The sequence below is a fragment of the Garra rufa genome, chromosome 14, assembly GCF_049309525.1.
Source record: "Garra rufa chromosome 14, GarRuf1.0, whole genome shotgun sequence".
In the NCBI taxonomy this organism is placed as follows: Eukaryota; Metazoa; Chordata; class Actinopteri; order Cypriniformes; family Cyprinidae; genus Garra; species Garra rufa.
The window spans coordinates 34,604,711-34,618,503 of record NC_133374.1 but is presented as its reverse complement, the minus strand read 5'-3'; the positions used below and the strand labels follow the sequence as shown (position 1 = coordinate 34,618,503).

The following is a 13,793-nucleotide window of genomic DNA, read 5'->3' as shown; positions in this document are numbered from 1 at the left end:
CTAGCAGTTTGTTTCTATGGTTTCTATATATCAGGGAACTATGAATAAAAAAAATATATAATATCAGTTAACTAGGGGAGACTGGGCAATTGTTTAACGTTTTTGATACTTGAGAGTCTATATTACCCCTATATTACATTAATTTTAATTTAGAAATAAAAACATGCTTACCATCGCAAAGTCATTGTATGCATGAATTGCCTTTTTAATGTATTTTTTAATACACTTAATGACAGGATCTATTCATTTATTTTAGTTTTATGAGACAAAAATAGAATTATTACATTAATATACAACTTACTTAATCAATAAATATTATTTATTTTGCAGGAAAAAAGCATTAATGCCCTTTGTTTTGTTTTTTTACAGCTACAACATGTAATTGGGTCAGGGGACCTTTGACCTGAAATGTAAAGCTTGACCTTGTCCATGTCAGGTGAGACAGAGCCACAGCCCTACCTGTACAGGGGCATGTCTGAGGAAGGGGAGTCTGAGTCCCCGTGTGGCTCCATGTCTCACCTGCACCACATGGGCGGGGCCTCTGAGGGGAGTGACAGCAGTCATGACCCACCCACATCTCCGAGGCCTCAAACACAGATGCATGAGGACATAGAGATGGGCGGAAGTGGCTCAAGTGGAAGTGGCACCGAATCTCACAGTAATGAGTCCCACAGTAATGAATCACATGGAAATGAGTCTGTGGGTAGTTCCAGTGGAAACGGAAAGGATTCTGCAATCATGGCATCATCAGGAAGTAACAAGAGGTGAGGGAATACATATTGTATCATAATGTGTAAAATAATAATGTGTAACATAATACAATTGATTATTGAGAAGCAAGATGGTACCAGTTGCGTTTTTATGAAATGAGAGTGTAGGTTTATGGTGTGATATAAGGGACATGAAAGTAAACCCAGTTTTAATAACCTGGATGAGCAATCTGATATGCAGCATTGCTATGAACAACAGTCAATATCACATTTGCAATTGTGCAGATATTTATTCTTATTCTATTCTATTCTAGTCAGTCATTGTCCAGCATCATGTTTATCAGCAACTACATGCATCTGATGATGTGGTGTGTTAAGTGCATTTATAATTTTGTGTTATTTTTCCCATAATTAATTGCTTCAAATTAATGTATTAAATAGACAGCCATGTGGTATGATGCTGTTGTGGCCAGAGTTTATTCAGCACAACAGCATGCTTGCTTGTGTGTTATTACTTAATAATAAAAAATGACAACTATAGCTGCAAGCAGCAAGGGCCAGTCTCAGCAGAGGCAAAATGAGTAAGTAAGCAAGCATGGCAGGGAATTCCCAGTCAACTCAAAAAAATATTGTAACTAAAGACATCTGTTAATACTGTGATTCAAAAATGTTGAAAAAATCATTAAGTTTCCCCCTAATAGTCATTGAGAAGAGGCTTAATCGACCAACATTTTATGTAGTCATCTATCATTCATCGACCTCAAATATGGCTTTTCATCTAAAATATGTATATAGTAGCCACTTTACATCATGCACTTTGCAATATATCTATTGAGAGTGAAATGTCTTTCAAATGAACCAATTCAAATAGAAAACAAATGGTCTCACATTATGTAATCCATGTGAAACACTCATACAGGTGCATCACTACTGCGGAGATGATGAGTCAGTGTTGCTAAATTCATCTTTCAAGCCAAAAACAAACAAAGCGCTGGTTAATCAATACATTATTAAAACGTTAATGTAGTCTCCTTGCTGTTTTATCAGACATATTCATAATTATTATATCTGCCGGTGCGCTGTGGCAAGATTTTTTTTTTGCTTGCAAAGGGCTGACTTTGCAAGCAATTTAAGACTGAAACACTTAAAGGAATTTTAATGAAACAAATTGTTTTAGTCCTGCTGAAATTAAAATTGTACATTCACTGAAAAAGCACTAACTATGGCATTGTTTAACGTTATATTAAATGTCACATTTAATATTTTGCCTTTATATTTTACACAATTTCGCCTCATCTGAAACCATCTGCAGCAGTACTATACAAACTTAAAAGTCACTCACTGGCAGTAGCAATTTACCTATACACCTGGTATTAATATTCCTTGGACTATATCTCATACTGTATGTCCACTTGTGATTAAATCACCCAAGACAGAGCTACCAGACACAGTATGTTTTAAAGAAGATAACGAAAAACATATAAATCCAGAGAAGTGAAGGAAGTATTTTTGTATGTCCTTAGGTAAACTTGAGGTTGTTTGTCTGTCCTCTGTTTTATTACCCCCTTAGTTTGAGACCCTGACAGAAAAAAGCAGTCTAATATAAAATAAAGTATTATTTCAAGTTTTGATAATAGTGCCCTGACAGTCAGAAATTCTCCAGTCATTTTATGTCTGTCTCACTTATAATTGTTGTTCTCTTACCTTTTACTTCTCTTCTGTAGCTCAAACTCGCAAAGTCTTTCCCCTCCCAGTAGCAACAATGCTTTCAGCCTGGTCAGTTCAGAGCAAGACAACCCATCAACCAGCGGCTGCAGGTAAAACAGCCACAAGCATTGAATAGCTATAATATAGATGTATCACTTAATGAAGAAGACAATCAGCTTCTCTTTCTGAAGTAGTAAGGGAGTGTTGATTCGGGAAGTTAGAGAATGTTTTACATTGTAAAATAATGCAGTGACCCCTTTTAACAGTGGGTACAATAGGATTAATACAAGTGTGGTTTTGTATGTCTATTGTCTCTGCAGTAGTGAACAGTCAGCAAAGGCTAAGACTCAGAAGGAGCTTTTTAAGACCTTAAAAGAGCTGAAATATCACCTCCCTCCTGACAAACGCAGCAAGGGCCGGGCAAGCACACTACACACTCTCAGATATGCCCTGCGCTGTGTCAAACAAGTCAAAGGTCAGACAACCACAAACACAATAATTTTTGCTGTTTTTATGTATACTAATATTGTTTAAGCTTAGCATGTATTTCTTTGTTTTTGCAGCCAATGAAGAGTACTATCAGATGCTTATGATCAATGACAGTCAGCCCTCAGGTCTGGACGTGTCCTCATATACTATTGAAGAAATCAACAGTATTACCTCAGAATATACTCTCAAAAATGCTGTAAGTAGTACATACAAACACAAACTTAAACAACCTTAAACTTACAGTAAGTGTCCAGATGCTCTCTGCAAACATTAAATAAAGTTAAGTATATTATTGTCAAAATCAGTTTAAACATAATTAATGTCTTTTATATAGACCTAGACCACTTGGGATGCACTGCATATGCCGAACCCAAATCCCAGACTCAGGGCCGTGCACCTTTTGAGGGGCATGTGCTGAAACTGAAAAAAGGGCACCCCCTCCACAAACTAAGGTTATTTTCGTAAACGAAAACTAAAACTAAAACTAAGACTAAAACTATTGATCAGAAAACATTTTCGTAAACTGAAATAAAATAAAAATGTAAAAATAAATGAAAAACTAGAACGAAATTAAACTAACAACTTTTATTGAAAAACTAACTGAAATAAAATAATAATTATCAAAAATAAATAATCGTTTCTGCTTTAAATCTAGGCTACTCCATCAGTTTTAGGCATTTTTTATGTAACACAAGCGATCATCGGGACTGATTCAAAAACGCAGATTCATCCAGTAATGTATTTGTGAGCAAGTCATTTATTCATTCAAACCACTTTTTCATAAATGTAATATTATAAATTGGTGTATTAAATATATTATATTTAAATACAAATATTATGCATTAAATGACTAATAATTCATTCAAATTAATTAAACACTTTTACATATACTGCAGCAATTGATATTTTGTCTCACATTAGTTTGCTTAGTTTAGAATTGGGCGGAAATCGTGATCTCTGTTTGAAAAAACTAAAACTCAAAGTAAACTATATAAAAACTAAATAGAAATGTGTTCACAAAATAGAAACTAAACTAAAACTAACAAAATTGTTAATGAAACAAATAAAAACTAAACTAAATTTTATTTAAAGTTTGAAAACTATATCAAAATAAAACGAATTTAAAAAAGCAAAACTAAATTAACCTTGCCACGAACCCCTCCACCACCAAAAAAATAACACAATAATATTCTTATATTATATTTAATTAGTATTAATAACTTTTCAGCAGATAGCCATAAAATCAAAGTAGAAATTTCGTATATTTTACCTAGCTGACAAAAAACTCGGTTGCTTTGTGTCAAACTCAAATGCAGTTAACGATTACACCGCGGGTTTTTGACCAGCGAATTTGTCCATCATTAAAACGACGACATCACATTACGTCAACATCACACCGGTGTGGTGATGCATTATATGAACCTTTATAGACATACTACTGTTTATTTCATAAAGACAACGTTGCACTTATGCAAACAACAAGATATTTTACTGTTGCTTCTGCTCTATGACTCTGACTGATGTTGTGAGATGCGCTTTTTAATGCCTTTAATTGGTTTAATATTTTTTTTAAAGACAAACAGACGTAAAGGGTTACCAATAGCATTGATTTATAAAAAAAACCTCCCCCAAAAATAGGGCACTTCCGAGTGTAATTACAAAAAGGGCATGTGCTCAGCACAGGTTGAGCCCTACCTGTGCACGTGCCTGCCCAGACTGACCTATGATCTACTTTTAGGTTCTAAGATTTTTTGTAATACAAATCATATTTATTCTTTTCTATTTTCTGTTCAAAATGGATATAATGATTTTGACATTGTTTTGACACACACTTTGCTTACCATTAATAACCAATAGGTGGCTGTAGATGTATTCAATTATTGTGGCATGTTCAGTCTCCAGACTTAAATGTTGTTAAAAAATATTTAGTGGTATTTGAAGAAAGCAGAGGCAACAAGAAAGCAGTGATCAGTGATTATCATTATTCTTTCATCATCTTTACATTCTTAGAATCACTCAATTGTCTATTAATAAACTTTATATAATAGTTTACTGATGATTTGGTTGAATTGTTTTCAAAAAATTTAATTTGTGGCAACAGAGCGTCTTGCATGTAGAGGAGGTTGAGAATATATGGTCACACTTTATTTTAAGGTCTAATTCTCACCATTAACAAACCAATAACTCTGACCTTTGCCTCAAAAAAACAAGTTAAGTTTAGGTAATAGGTAGGATTGGGGATGTAGAATATCTGCTTTATTGATACAAATAAACATCCAATATGTTAATAATAGGCATGCTATACTGAGTTGCACTGGACACTGCTAAGTTCTTGACTTCCTTATGTGCCAGACGAACAAAAAGACAATTCTTAAAAAAATGTTGGTGTTTTTTGTGTCTGAAGGATATCTTTGCAGTTGCGGTGTCCCTGATCACGGGAAAGATCGTGTACATTTCCGAACAGGCTGCAGGAATCTTGAACTGCAGAAAAGATGAGTTCAAAGACAGAAAGTTTGTTGAGTTTCTGACACCTCGTGACGTCAGTGTGTTCTACAGTTTTACAACACCATACAGACTTCCATCTTGGAGCATGTGCACCGGAACAGGTCAGTCTACCAATGCACAGTAAATGTGGCTCCATACAATGTATGGTTTTGTCTTTGGGGAAACAGGTTGACGGAGAGTCCTTATTTATTTACTCTCCTTATTTCTTTACATCTTGCATTCATCTTGTTCACCTTCTTCGCTTTTGCTGTTTTTCAGAGTCATCATCGACTGAGTTCATGCAGGAGAAATCTTTCTTCTGTCGAATCAGGTCAGACAGACTTGAATCAAGCACTATTATACAAACACAAATTCATGTTAAGTGTTTATAACTATAAATGCAAATAGTGACTGGCTATTGACTGTCTGATGCATATTGATACCTGGAGCCCCTAAATGTCATGTGAAAAAAAACTGATGTTGCACTTTACATGTTAATCAAATGATTCATATTTATTTGGGCTGTTAAACTGTAAGTGGACCAGTGTAATTATGCTGTTAATCAAAAGTCTGGTGACGCAAGACTAGGTTTGAAATTATCCTTAAAATATGTTTTTGTGTGTAGTGGTGGTAAAGAGAAGGAAGGAGATCTGCAGTACTACCCATTCAGGATGACTCCATATTTGATGAAGGTTCAAGACTCTGAGCTCTCTGAGGAACATTTCTGCTGCCTCATACTGGCTGAGAGAGTTCACTCTGGATATGAAGGTAATCACACACAGTTGCTCTTGCCCTCGTGTTTTTAGGTTACAAGCTAATATAATAACTAAATAGGTTGTGTCTTTTGATATATATTTTTTTTCTAATTTGCAGCTCCAAGAATTCCACCCGATAAGCGAATCTTCACCACAACTCACACGCCAAACTGTGTGTTTCAAGATGTTGATGAAAGGTTTGTGTCTGAGATCAGTGTTACCTATGATTGAAGAAAATAGCAGACCGTGATTAGTTTGTCATCACCTGCAAATACTGTATTATGCATCTTAAAGGTAACTTTGGTTACAGCAATAAGTCTATAAGTAATTCTATTTTGCTTCTGTTGTCCTCATTTGTAAGTCGCTTTGGATAAAAGAGTCTGCTAAATGATTAAATGTAAATTTGTCATTACATATTTTTATTTTAAAAATAAGGGTGGTAAAATAAACGGATAGAAGCAGATGAGCTTGGCCAAGTTACACCAAAGGCAGGTGTTGGGAAAAGTCCAGAGTATAATGTTGGATGATAGCTGCCTAGTGCACCATGGGTTTCAACCCCTTCCCTATGGCATTCATTTTGGAATATCTGTTATTAGAACAAATCTATTTAGACAATATTTTATTCCGTTAGCTTTGTCTAAATGCTGTAACCAAATTTACTTTGGGAAATAAAGACAGACTGAAACTGAATAGTATAATGCAAAAGCACACCTAATACCTGCATGCTTTTCAGGGCAGTGCCTCTGTTAGGATATCTTCCTCAGGACTTGATTGGGACACCCTTTCTGTTACACCTGCATCCCAGTGACAGACCTATAATGCTGGCAGTGCACCGGAAAAGTAAGAATACAAATTTATTCACAAACACAATTGATGAGCATTGCTTTTTTTTTGTTAAAATGAGGGTGCTTTACACTCAAGCAGGCAAATCTTACTTTTTACATAATTTTTGTCATGTTGTGCACTACAAATTCAGTTTGTTTGTGACAACAGATAAAGGAAATTTGAGCATTATTATGTAGTACTAATGAAGACAAACTAAAACTGAAACCTATAACTGGAATTATGCTGCCCTCAGCCAGTCTCACCCAGTATTGTCCTTGCTTTCCTAATTGTCTCTCTTTCCTACAGTTCTGCAGTATGTTGGGCAGCCATTTGATCACTCCTCTATCCGATTCTGTGTGAGAAATGGAGAATATATTACTCTAGATACAAGCTGGTGTAGCTTTGTAAACCCATGGAGCCGGAAGGTGTCCTTTGTTATCGGACGACACAAAGTTCGCATGTGAGTTTTCACCAATGCTTATTTATATATGTAAAGGTCTTTTATATAATGTACATGAAGGTAGATATAATACACATTTCTGTGTCTATGTGCAGGGGTCCTATGAGTGAGGATGTGTTTTCAGCTCCGGCTTTCACAGAGGAAAAGATCATGGATTCAGATATACAGGAAATTACTGAACAGATTCACAGACTGCTTCTACAGGTGAAATCTCACGATTTTGCAGACACATAAATACATCACTCTTTTTACTTACTGTCCCACATAGCAATTGACATCTGGCCCAGCTCTGGGCCAAGTAAGCAGTTACACTCGGCCAAAATGCAGCAATGAATTATGGCCCTTGTGTGGCCCAGATCTGGACTACAGACATGAGCCACACATGAGCCATAACTGGCCCAAATCTCAGCCAAATAGTAACTTATAACCAGCACTGAACTGGGCCAGAACATGTTTTAATGGTGCTACCCAATCTCAGCCTTCAGTCAACCACACAGAGACCATGCCCTGATAGCAAGCAACCATTGAATCAATGTTAAAAATAGTTGATTTGTCAGTGTTAATGAAACTGAATTAATATCACTTTCGCACCCGCTATTAATGTTGAAAACATTTTGAAATTAACTATTTTTAACATCGATTCAATGGTTGCTTGCTATCAGGGCATGGTCTTTATGTGGTTGAATGAAGGCTGAGATTGTATAGCACTATTAAAACATGTTCTGGTCCAGTTCGGGGCTGGTTACAAGTTACTATTTGGCTGAGATTTGGGCCAGTTATGGCTCATGTCACCTTTATTTATTTATTTATATAGCGCTTTTAACAATACAGATTGTGTCAAAGCAACTTCAGAGTATTTAAACAGGACAATAGTGTGTAAGTAACGCATTATTGTAAACAATCAATTTTCAGTTAAAGGCAGTTCATCAATGAATTCAGTGATATCATCATCCACAGGGATTAAAGTTCTCCGTCGTTACGACGGATTTCCGTTACCTGCAACAAGTCTATGACGGATTTCCGTCAGTTAGAGAAAATGAAGGGAAAAGAAACCTATTACGCATTGTTGTTGTTGTTCTGTCAGCACACCAAAAATCATCCCGGCCGTGGCTGCAGCTCAGTGACAACATAGTGATGCCGCTGGCATCATTCACAGTCAGGTATTTAGCAGAGAACACAGAGCAGAACTTGAATTTCGGCGCGGGTATTAATACACATTGGAAGGTATCATTTTCACGTGCTTTTGAGTCCTTCTCATTTAAAGTGAAAGAGAGATTCATTTGCGCGCTCTCTTATAGATCATTGTCTGTGCGCCCACAGAACGCGAAAAGGACAGTGACTAATTTAAACAATTGTTAAGGGAGTAAGCAAATGTAATATTGATTTAATACAACAGTTCTATAACAAGAAAATATCAAGTGACTTACGTTGTCTGACTACATCTCTACTGCCTGATTTTACTCTATTTTTTAAATGAAAATATTTCCAAATAAAGTAACAGCTCAGCCACTGCGCATTTCTAAAAGCAAAACAGCGGTGTTTCATTCATGAATGAAAGCGAGTTTATGAAAGAATCTTCCGTTCATGATTATCCATTCGTAAAGACAGTCCCTTGCTTCATTCCCGAATGAATCGAGACAGTCCTCGCTGCAGCCTGTAGCATGATGACGTAGCTGGATCAGGTCCAATACGTACTGGACGTTGTAACGCGCATGCGTGGTGGTTTGCTTTGCTGATATTTCAATATATGATCAGTTTGTACATTGAATCTAATGTTTAATGTTGTTTTTTTCCCCCATATATGTACATGCCCTGCTGACATTGGGTTCTGCTTCAATTTGCTGATCAATGTAGATTACTGTAATTAAAGAAGGAATTCTTACCAGTCAAAATATCATTAAGCACACTATTTTTTTGACATCTGACAAGATTATTATTATTATTATTATTATTTTTTACTGGTGGTGTTATTATTTTTCCATTTCCCTTGAATGTGTACTGGTATTTCAAGTATTTTACATACCTTATTGTATTGTAACTTTAGGATTAAAATGACATAGAGACATATTTTTAAAATGACATAAAATGACATATTTTTGCTTCCACTCAACAATAAATATGACCTGAATAAAATGGCTTCATTTTAATATGTTGTATATACACTCACTGAAAATAATACTTGACAAATAGCTCTAAAAAAGCTCTAAAGTTATGCAATTTAAAACTTTAAAATAGTAACATTTTGCATGTGTGTAGAGAGCATCACATCACAACATAAGCATCACATTTGTGTAAATTATTATTCATTAATTATTACTTATTAATTTTCATCACTACTAGTACACAGGTTAGAATATTGTCACAATACAATATTGTCCCTTTAAACCAGCGCACGCGTATTATATTCAGAGATCGCTACTTCATGTGTCTATGACGTCGGCAAAACAAACCACTTATTTATTACCACCATTTATTATTTTAAAAAAGAGGTTCAACAGTATATCCAAACTATTTCATCATCCAAAAATGTTAAGGCTTCTAAAACTATCAATTTCTTTCATCCTTTTAATTTATATTGTTTAAGGTTTTGTTTTGTATTTATTTATTTTTATTATATACATGTATAATGCTGACATTTTTGTACTTTTGTGCTTTGTACCTTGGCAATAAAAAAAAAAAAAAACGTCCAGTACGTATTGGACCTGATCCAACTACGTCATCGCGCTACAGCCTGCAGCAAGGACCTCTTGAATGAATCAGCCGTTCAAACGAATCATTTGACTTACCGCCACCTGCTGGCGGATTTAGTGTCATTGTAAATTAGACTTACAGTTATTTAAAACGTAATATTTCTATATTAAAATGTATATTTAAAACATTTATCTCAACATGAATTTATGAATTTATTTGCACTTATGCATCATTAAATGTCTGAAATTGCACCTTCAAGCCACTTTTGTGTTCCTTTATGCCACCTTTGTAGTACAAATTATTTTTTATTAATACTAATTTTATATGATTGGTAATTTATTTGTCTTATTCTGCTATTATATTGTTTTAATTAGAATTTTTTTTTAAAATAATAAATAAATAAATATATATATATATATATATATATATATATATATATATATATTTTTTTTTTTTTTTTTTTTTAGTTTGACAGATAATGACATTTAATAAAAATTAAAAAATGCCATTACAATGGTAAAAAGAAGGATAATTTTTTTATCAGAATTTTCTATTATTGATCAGAAGATGCTTCTACATTTTTGAAATTAGGAGGACACACACTATACGAAGGAAAAAAACAGCTTATAAAGTGGGTGTGTGACAGGTATGGCTGTGGAATGGTGTTTGGCAAAGATTTTGTGGAGGAAAAATTTTCAGTCAGAAGATTTTTTTTTTCTTTAATCCCTGCATCCAGTTCAGTTCAAATAGTATAGGATATCGCTGGAAAGTGTCCCCAACTAAGCAAGCCAGAGGCGACAGCAGCAAGGAACCAAAACTCCACAGGTGACAGAAATGGAGAAAAAACCTTGGGAGAAACCAGGCTCAGTCGGGGGACCAGTTCTCCTCTGGCCAGATGAAACCAGCAGTTTGTACCAATGTCAGATTGCAGAGAACTCATCAGGTTCCCGTGTCGTAGCGCCAATAGCCGTCTAGGTGGCGAGGTCTTCATTGATGATCTGTCTCTGGAGCTCATCTGGTTGACATTCAGGGCTATAGAAGTCATCTCCAGGTGGTGATCCATGATCTGAGCTGGGTACGGACTGGATCCGGGGGACTGCAGTGACCATCTGATCTGGATACAGACTGGATCTGGTCTGAAGTGTTTTCGGTTCTGGTTGACCTAATCAGTGCAGCCTAACAATTCTTTAACGGATTTGAATTATAGGAATGTGTTAATGTTTTATGTGTAGGCCAGGTTAAAGAGATGTGTCTTTAATCTAGATTTAAACTGACAGATTGTGTCTGCCTCCCCAACAGTGTTAGATAGATTGTTCCAGAGTTTAGGGGCTAGATAAGAAAATGATCTGCCGGACATGAGGGGCTATAATGCAATAGGAGCTTGCTCCTATGTCTGCAATCCATATCTGGGCCAGACAAGGGCCGTAATTCTTTGCTGCATTTGGGCCAAGTGTAACTGCTTGCTTGGCCTAGAGCTGGGCCAGATGTCAATTGCAACATACTGCAAGCAAATATTTGATAGGCTACAGCAAGTCAGTTTTAAAGTTCCACAGATGGCCTCACATTCTCCACAAACACATAATGTGGAGTTTATAATTGATGTGTCAGTGACTGTTGCCAGGGCTAGTTGCTAGTTTCAGTTTAAAGTCTTTTTCAACAATGAAATACACTGTACATTTTTGTCTCGCAGCCGGTCCACAGTATGGGGTCCAGCGGTTATGGCAGTCATGGCAGTAATGGTTCTCATGAGCACCTGCTGAGCATAGCATCCTCTAGTGACAGTAATGGAAATGGAAACACAGCAAACGCTGGGAACAGGATCAGCGGAAATAACAGAAAGGAGGAGGGCAAGAGCAAACCGGTAATTCTCCTTCTAAGCATGCACATACTTATTTCACAACTTTTTTTCTGTAAGAGCCATCTGCTTAATGCTCATTTTTTCATTTATTATATTTATTACAGTGAGGTGTTATTATAGGAACTTGAAATGGAGTGTTAAAACCCTCTTAAACAAAGACAAAATTATTGATAACAGTTCTCCTGTGCACTTATTTTTAATTAGTGCTGTCAAGTCGATTAATTGCAATTAATCGCATCCAAAATAAAAGTTTGTGTATGTGTGTGTATATATATATATATATATATATATTATATATAAACAAATATATTACATATATTTCTTAAATATACATGTACGTGTGTGTATTTATACATATACATAAATATACACAGTACACACATATATTATGTAAACACAAACTTTTCTTTTAAATGCAATTAATCAATATTGTTTTTCAGAGGTCATTTCAGGAGATTTGTAAAGGGGTTCACATGATGAAAGCTCAAGAGCAGCAAGGCTCCTCTTCCAAAGCAGAACAGAAAAAGTCTTCTGACAGTGCGTATATCTCTCTGTGTGTGTGTGTGTGTGTGTGTGTGTGTGTGTGTGTGTGTGTGTGTGTGTGCGTGTGTGCGTGTGTGTGTCTGTGTGTGTTAGTGTGTCTATGTATAGTACAGCAGGGTATGTCAGTGTTATATATTAAAGTGTCAATGTGTGAACATGATGCATGTATGTTTGCATATTTACTAAGTGTTTTTAGCAGGGTTCAGGTCTCCTGTTGCAAAGCAGAAAGACTCTGCACTGCTGGTCAGAGACGGACCTGCCACAATGCAGGATTTGAAGGACCACACAATATACTCATACCAGCAAATCAGCTGTCTAGACAGTGTCATCAGGTGTGTATGGGCATGTGTTTTATACTGTTCAAATTTGAATTTCTTTTTCAAAATTTGACAATAATCAATATATATATGGCATTGTATTGTTTGAATGTGTCTGCATTGTGTATACCACAGATATTTGGAGAGCTGTAACGTCCCAAACATAGTAAAACGAAAGTATCAGTTCTCCTCAAACACCACCTCCTCAAATTCGGACGAGGACAAGAAAACCTCTGATGCCAGTCTACAGCAAACTGATGGTATTTTTATTCTGAAAGGTGATGTTTTGATTGATATCAAATAAAGATAAATCTTTTAATCACTGTTTGTATTTTTTGTTTGTTTTGTTTTGTTGTAGATTCTTTATGTGTGGAAGCTCCATCTTCTATGTCTATAAAGACCAACGAAAAGCCTCCACCAGGTCCTGCCGCAGGTCGTGTTGTTGGAGGGTCTTTATCTCCTTTGGACCTGCCCAGCAAAGCAGACAGTGTGGTTTCTCAGTGTTCCTACAGCAGTACAATTGTACATGTGGGAGACAAAAAAACACAGCCAGAATCAGGTACCGACGCATCACACCCCTAGTGAAAAATAAATGTACTAAAATGTATTTAAAATGCATTTATTTCATGCTAAGTGTACTACAAATACTTTTACATATTATTTACTTAATAAAAATACCCTGCAATTGTTAAAATTGTTAAAAACTTTTAGTATACTAAACTGGTATATTTAAAGTCTGACAATTGGAACAACTAATTTTGTACTTTATGCACTTTAATTGTGCAAAAATTGTGCTAAAGTCCAACTAAAGATATACTTAAGTATATTTGATTGTGCTAAAGTGGAACTATTGAAATATTAAACTATTGCTTTAGGTACACTTTAAGTATTTTGCATTTAAATTTCATATATTTAAAGATCATACAATCCTTATCAATAGTGACATTAAAACAC

The 13,793-nt window shown here is 35.5% G+C and overlaps 1 protein-coding gene across 1 annotated transcript in view; it reads left to right on the top strand.

Annotated features, from left to right (window-relative positions):
- The first annotated feature begins 423 nt into the window (after window positions 1–423).
- LOC141284911 (period circadian protein homolog 2-like) overlaps window positions 424–13,793 on the top strand; it is a 64,065-nt gene continuing 50,695 nt past the window's right edge. Inside the window, exons 1-16 of the mRNA XM_073817940.1 lie at window positions 424–764; window positions 2,435–2,527; window positions 2,738–2,892; window positions 2,981–3,102; window positions 5,311–5,512; window positions 5,670–5,721; window positions 6,016–6,158; window positions 6,264–6,342; window positions 6,879–6,985; window positions 7,277–7,430; window positions 7,526–7,634; window positions 11,812–11,982; window positions 12,420–12,516; window positions 12,719–12,854; window positions 12,975–13,099; window positions 13,198–13,398. Of these exons, the coding sequence (XP_073674041.1) occupies window positions 430–764; window positions 2,435–2,527; window positions 2,738–2,892; window positions 2,981–3,102; window positions 5,311–5,512; window positions 5,670–5,721; window positions 6,016–6,158; window positions 6,264–6,342; window positions 6,879–6,985; window positions 7,277–7,430; window positions 7,526–7,634; window positions 11,812–11,982; window positions 12,420–12,516; window positions 12,719–12,854; window positions 12,975–13,099; window positions 13,198–13,398 (2,281 nt within the window). The 5' untranslated portion in view covers window positions 424–429. The remainder of the gene's footprint in view (window positions 765–2,434; window positions 2,528–2,737; window positions 2,893–2,980; window positions 3,103–5,310; window positions 5,513–5,669; window positions 5,722–6,015; window positions 6,159–6,263; window positions 6,343–6,878; window positions 6,986–7,276; window positions 7,431–7,525; window positions 7,635–11,811; window positions 11,983–12,419; window positions 12,517–12,718; window positions 12,855–12,974; window positions 13,100–13,197; window positions 13,399–13,793) is intronic.